At 37.1% G+C, this 6,000-nt stretch overlaps 1 protein-coding gene across 1 annotated transcript in view; it reads left to right on the top strand.

Annotated features, from left to right (window-relative positions):
- Positions 1 to 868: 868 nt before the first annotated feature.
- TER94 (Transitional endoplasmic reticulum ATPase TER94) overlaps positions 869 to 6,000 on the top strand; it is a 117,893-nt gene continuing 112,761 nt past the window's right edge. Inside the window, exon 1 of the mRNA XM_068227580.1 lies at positions 869 to 1,022. Within this exon, the coding sequence (XP_068083681.1) occupies positions 1,006 to 1,022 (17 nt within the window). The 5' untranslated portion in view covers positions 869 to 1,005. The remainder of the gene's footprint in view (positions 1,023 to 6,000) is intronic.

Below are 6,000 nucleotides of genomic sequence, written 5' to 3'. Positions count from 1 at the left end.
CTAAAACTAGTTCTGAACATCCTCAATTTACTCAACTTAAGACAAGAGATCACTGCAATTATGTAACTATTGACAGACAAAAGCTACCACCCTGAAGATAACTCCCACCAATATTCAGTAATAGACCGCTGCCTAAACAGAAAACATTAATATGCATATATGGAGAGGGTACTCGTAAGCATCTATTAAGAAAAGAGTACGATCATTTTAGGTAGGCCGACACAGGAATGAGAGTAAACAGCAAGTGTCAAATCTCAAACAAACATTACAGGTATAATTTACAATAAATATTTCGTCAATCCGTCCTTGTCTACCCGGCTGAAAACAAGAGCGAGATACAAATCTTATGAATGTATGCACAATATTTCAACAGTGACATAAACCAAGATGAGAATGACATTTCTTTAGTGAAGAATATGAATCACCTTTAATTCCAGCCATGTTGAAAACAACTGAACTTCGAAAACATATGACGTGAGTGATCACAAATACAGGTGATCACATGGCTGTGGAGAAAAGTCAGTCCGTCGCCAACATTATAAACTGATGTTTGACAATGGTGAAATGCTGGCTGACAGATATAAGAAAATATTATAGGATGCGATTTCAAATTTTAAATTATATAAATTAGTAAATAGTTTTCTTATTCATTGCATTCTTTTCTTTAGCATTATAATAATGATCTGGAAAGATTTGTGAACGCATTTGAAAATTCCCGTTCTACCTCTTCATTTGGGACCTTTTTTACCTTCTATACTCAAGCAAAATATCTCAGATTTCGCTTCAGCTTTTACGTTTTCAGGTTTATTATATTATTCAAATATGGTATAATGCCTCCGTTCTGACACGTATTGCTTATTTATGCGTGTTTCCAACATTTTTTGTATTAATTGTGGCAACATTGCTTCCGCATTGTGGTGGAAGCAGAAGATTGGTGACTGGGGAAATTGGAGGTTGGAGAGTAGCGGTGTCTGAATTTATATCACTGTGTAGGGATTATTAAGTATGGCAGAAGGACGCAAGTAAGTATGAATTTCTGTTAATTCATTACACGTGTAAGATACTTCAGTAACTCTGGGTCGGTTTTAAGTAATTGTTTTTTAGATACTTAAATCAAGTGGGGTTACACGAACTTGTCCAAATGTACGTTGTCATCGTGTCGTCGTTCCTTTGTTTATGAAATCTCGTGTAGAATTATGCTGTCACTTATAAAAATATTGATGTTTTTCATGATATTATAGAAATATATGTCTGTTTTTACTCGGTAGTTCAAGAATTGTGAACCTCAGTGTTGTTCTGGCCACTTAAACGCAATTTTGATTGAGGGTTGCACGGTAGCTTCCCTGACTCCTCTGAAACATTTCAACATTTTCATTTCAATTAGCAGTAATTCAAATGGCCGAATCATTATTGTTAGTATTTTGTAGGAGTATGCGAAATTTATTTCGCACCTTTCTTGAAATAATATAGTGTGTTGGCCATTTTGTTTGAGATTAAAAAACGCGTTGAATGTGTACGGTAGGACGGATTACTGTTACGATCATCTCGTTGAAAGTATTTAGTAAAAGTCATGTCTTGTTAAGAGACTGAAGAGAGCTAGTTTAATTCGTGATTGAACTAAGTAGTTAGTCATTGGTTGCTTGGGAGTACTTTTTGAGGTTATGAGCCCATTGAAGTTTTAATGTAGGCTTGTGTTGAACAGAACTTTCTGAAGATAGTACAGTGAAGTGCACGTCCTGGAATGGACTTCGTAAAATAGATCTTTTATTGCAACCATCAATATCAAAATTTTATAAATACAGTGGACCCAGCTACAAAGTTATTGGTCAACAGCTGACTGGAAGAGCCAATGTTACTTGATTGTAAATAATAGAATTGCCTTTGGTTGGAAATTACGCTCGATAATATTAGCCTATGTTCGATCAAACTTTCTGTGTAAACGGTTGTATTTTTATAAATCTTTATTGCAACCAATGGTCAAATAAAAGAATAGAATACATAGCACTATTCACTACAGAAACTTTTCAGAGAGTAGGCTCTATATGGGCACTCCAAAGCGTGGTAACGGCCACAAAGTCTATTGCACCATCGACATACACAGTCACTATTCGGATCGTGAAAGCGGAGAGTAGCACAAGCCTTGTGGTGAAATCCGTGGACCTCTGCACGGGTCACCGCGTGTCTCAGTTCAAAACAACTTTGTTGCCAGTCAGTTCTAGTCATTGCGTCGGTTGTGTAGAAGTCACTCCGTATTTCGGTCTTTTTAAATTTCAAATTACGCAGGAAGTCTTGGTATTCTGTCGTCGATTGCAGGGTCAAAGAAAACCGTAGGTCTTCGATGAAAAACGGTTCTCTTGTCAGTTCGTAAACAAGTCTCGAAGGCGTGTATTTGGACACACAAAGGATTCATTTAAGGAAGGTAGCTTTAATCCTTTCTAATTCCTTTAGGTCTTTCTTTTTCAAGAAGGTCCATATTAGTTCTAAACCGTAAGTTGCAATTGGAGTAATCTTTAGATGAAACAGTTTCATTGCTGTCTCAATTGATAATTGGTCGATGTGCTCTATATCATTTATTGCTATTATTGCTGCAAGAGATCTTTCTTTCACGTGAGCTGAGAATGTTTTGCCGTTCATTTGGAGAGTTATTCCAAGGTATTTGAAAGAGTTCACAGAATTTAGAAGAGAATCTTCAAAATAGAAAGTATCTGCAGCCGCTCGTTTTCCTCCTCTTCTAAAAACCATCACTACTGTTTTCTCTTTGTTAACTTCCAAACCGGCCTCTTCACACCATTTTGACAGTCTATCAAGTGCTGTTTGTAGTTCTCTACAAGACGCGACAATTACCATGTCGTCTGCGTATAGATAGATACTTGTCTGCTCTGTAACGATGGCTTTCGTTATGTCATATGTTGTATTTTTGTAATACATAAGCATATGTGTTGTCATTGGTTAAAACTACGGTAAAAGTTGACATCAGCGCCACTGAAGTTTGTAACATTATAAGAAAGTGAAAATAAAGCAAATCTTACTTGAAATTCCTTTTAGAGCAGAGATGTGTTCATTGCGATGTCTAAGAACCCACCATCCTGCTCCCAGAAGTACATTTACTTTTATAACCTATTAAAGAACAGCACCCGCCATCGTCCATGTCTAAAGTAGCTACTTGCATTCCTATTGGTAAACGGGAACAGAATGCAATATCATTGCCATCAATGCTGATAATTAGATTGCGTTACCAGCCCCCACCGTAGGTGAAATAGAGTAGGTTCTTATCGCCCTACAAAATGCTAGACCTAAAAGCCGCTTTGCAGCCCTAACCTGGGGTCTTAATGCCTCTGGACCCCTTTGCTTAGTCACACTTGAACAGTTTTGTCACTAACCGGACCTAACCAACCCAAACCAATGGTTTTGACACTAGCCAGACCTAACCAGACACTTGCTTTCTCACTGACCCGAAATATAAGTTAATTAATCTTTTCCACACAGTCAAATATAGAATGCGCTGCTATTGTTTTACGTAAGAAAAAACCTAAAGGCTGCTTTACGACCCTAACCTGAGGGCTAACGACCCCCCATCCCTCCTCCTGTCCCCCTTTGCTTGGTCACAGTCCTGTGTCATTAGTCCTAGTTCCCAAAGGAACAGATTGGCAGCGTCCTCAGCAAGAAGACCGCAAGAACTAAACAAACGACAATCATTCCGCGTGCAGCTGAATGTAGTAAGTATTGGGTGGCACGGTGGCAACTATTGATAAAACTACTTGCACATCAGAATTTTTCATACTGTAGGATTTTCTCTTTGAAATTATATCCGTGTGTGAAAATAAAAATATAGGGAATAGACCACAAGGTTTGGAGGGAAATGGTTTATTGTGCAAAAACTTCTACTTTTTATCTGTATCTGCTGATAACGGCAACTTTGAGGTATATTGAAGTTCTTTCTATGTACCAGTGCTACACTAGGTATCTTAGACTATGACAGCATTTTGACTAGTACGTACAGTACCTAAATTAGAAAAGAATTCAGAAACCAAGCGAGTTGACTACATCGTACTCTTGCATTTGGGAGATGTTTTTCTGTGCATTCCCATTTTTACACTAGGCAGATGCTGGTGCTGTGCCATAAGGCCACAATCGCTTCCTTCCAAGTTCTAATCGTCTCTTATCCCATTGTCGCCATAAGGCCTGCCTTGAGATGATACAATATAAAACAAATGGGAAAAAATTCAAAGCACTGTAACTGTTAGCTAAATAACTTTGAAGCTGAAAATTTCTGAATAATTGTAAGACTCTTTGAACCTGATGGAATCGTGTGCTGTTTTGGAATGAGGACCTGTTACCTTATTTTGTAATTTGTTGAATTTGTTCTGGGATGTTTTTTACGTAGCATTTACAAGAAAATGAGGAAAACTTATCCTTCATAATACTGGGTTCAATTTTTGTCAGTAAAATTCTAGACAGACCATCTAGGATCATGTAGTATATCGTCTCATTACTGAAAATTGAATGTTAATGATTTATCTAAAATGGCATTGAAATTTTGTCATAGTATAAAGCTGCAACAAAGGAACCTTCATCGGTTTGATTTGTGTAACGGCTCATCACGATCTTCCCTGACAATATGGGATAAGCGAGTTAAGGGATTGAAGAGGGCTAGTTCAATTGTGAATTAAACTACATCATTGGCATTTTGGGGTACTTCCTGAGGTTATGAGCAAATTGAAGTTGCAATGTAGGCCTATATGGATGAACAGAACTTTCTGAAAATAGTACAGTAAGTGATTCTTTACATCCCATCTCGCAAAAGAAATCAGCTTATTATAGTTTCGTCAACAGAGCCTTTGAAATTCCGCTAACAGAAACAGACAGAAAAAAGGAACTTTCTTTCATTCGTCAACAGGCTCTACATAATGGTTTCAGTTTGAAATTCATCAATAAAATCATCACTAAATGCAAATACCAACAACAAATTAAACTTAAACAGCATTCAGAAAAAGAAAAAGGATATGTAAAATTCACCTTTAATAACCCGAAGATTTACGAAATCACCAACTTATTCAAGAAACACAACACCAAGGTAGCCTTCTCTACAAACAACAACACGAAACATAGATTCTTTAGTCATAATAAAGCTAATAAACTTAAAGATGACGAATTCCAGGAATCGGGTATTTATAAGCTGACTTGTGCTCAATGTAAAAAAACTTACGTGGGACAATCTGGAAGGAACTTCTCAATTAGATATCAAGAACACGTCAATGCTGAAAGATGCAAATGATTCTCTGCCATGGGATCCCATATGAAAGAGTCCAACCACAAATTCACCAATATAAAACAGGACCTTCAAATTATCTGTATGATTAATAAAGGTAATCTTATGAACAACCTGGAAAACATCCACATCGTTCTTGATAAATTGGAAAACAGTGAAGAGAATCTCAACGAAAATGAGCATAAAAACATCTTATATGAGAATATTAGCAAATACTTAGAATGGGTAGACATGAAACAGACTAGACGAACGAGAGATATAATCAAACACGACATCGCAGAAGCACAGCCCAATCTCCCTCCTCCCTCACATGTTATTTTAGATGACGATAGAACTCTACTTCCCTTCTCTCCAGAGCTTTCCATGAACTGTCAAACTGTATCACATCGTTACTTCACCAGGTCGCGCTCAAAGACAGACCCTCTAGACAGCGCAGAATAAACATCTTTTCCAAACAAGAACGAGAGGCAAGATGACCTATTCTGATGACCTCCATTTTTATCAAAGGAGTCTCCAAAGAACTTTTATTTGTGCTTATTGTCATAATGTTTTTCTTTTCAGTTCTTTATTTATACAGCTGAAGAGGACCACTAAGTGGTCGAAACATGTCCTGTAAGTTTTAATTTTATTCAATTTTGCCTGAGGCATTAATAAAGTATCGATTAGGTGGTTATTTATACTTCTTCCTAAAAAATAAGTTCGAGACTTCGTACTTAACAGAACAGAGGGTA

This window comes from Anabrus simplex, chromosome 5, assembly GCF_040414725.1.
Source record: "Anabrus simplex isolate iqAnaSimp1 chromosome 5, ASM4041472v1, whole genome shotgun sequence".
NCBI lineage: Eukaryota > Metazoa > Arthropoda > Insecta > Orthoptera > Tettigoniidae > Anabrus > Anabrus simplex.
This window is presented reverse-complemented; position numbering and strand designations above follow the sequence as displayed.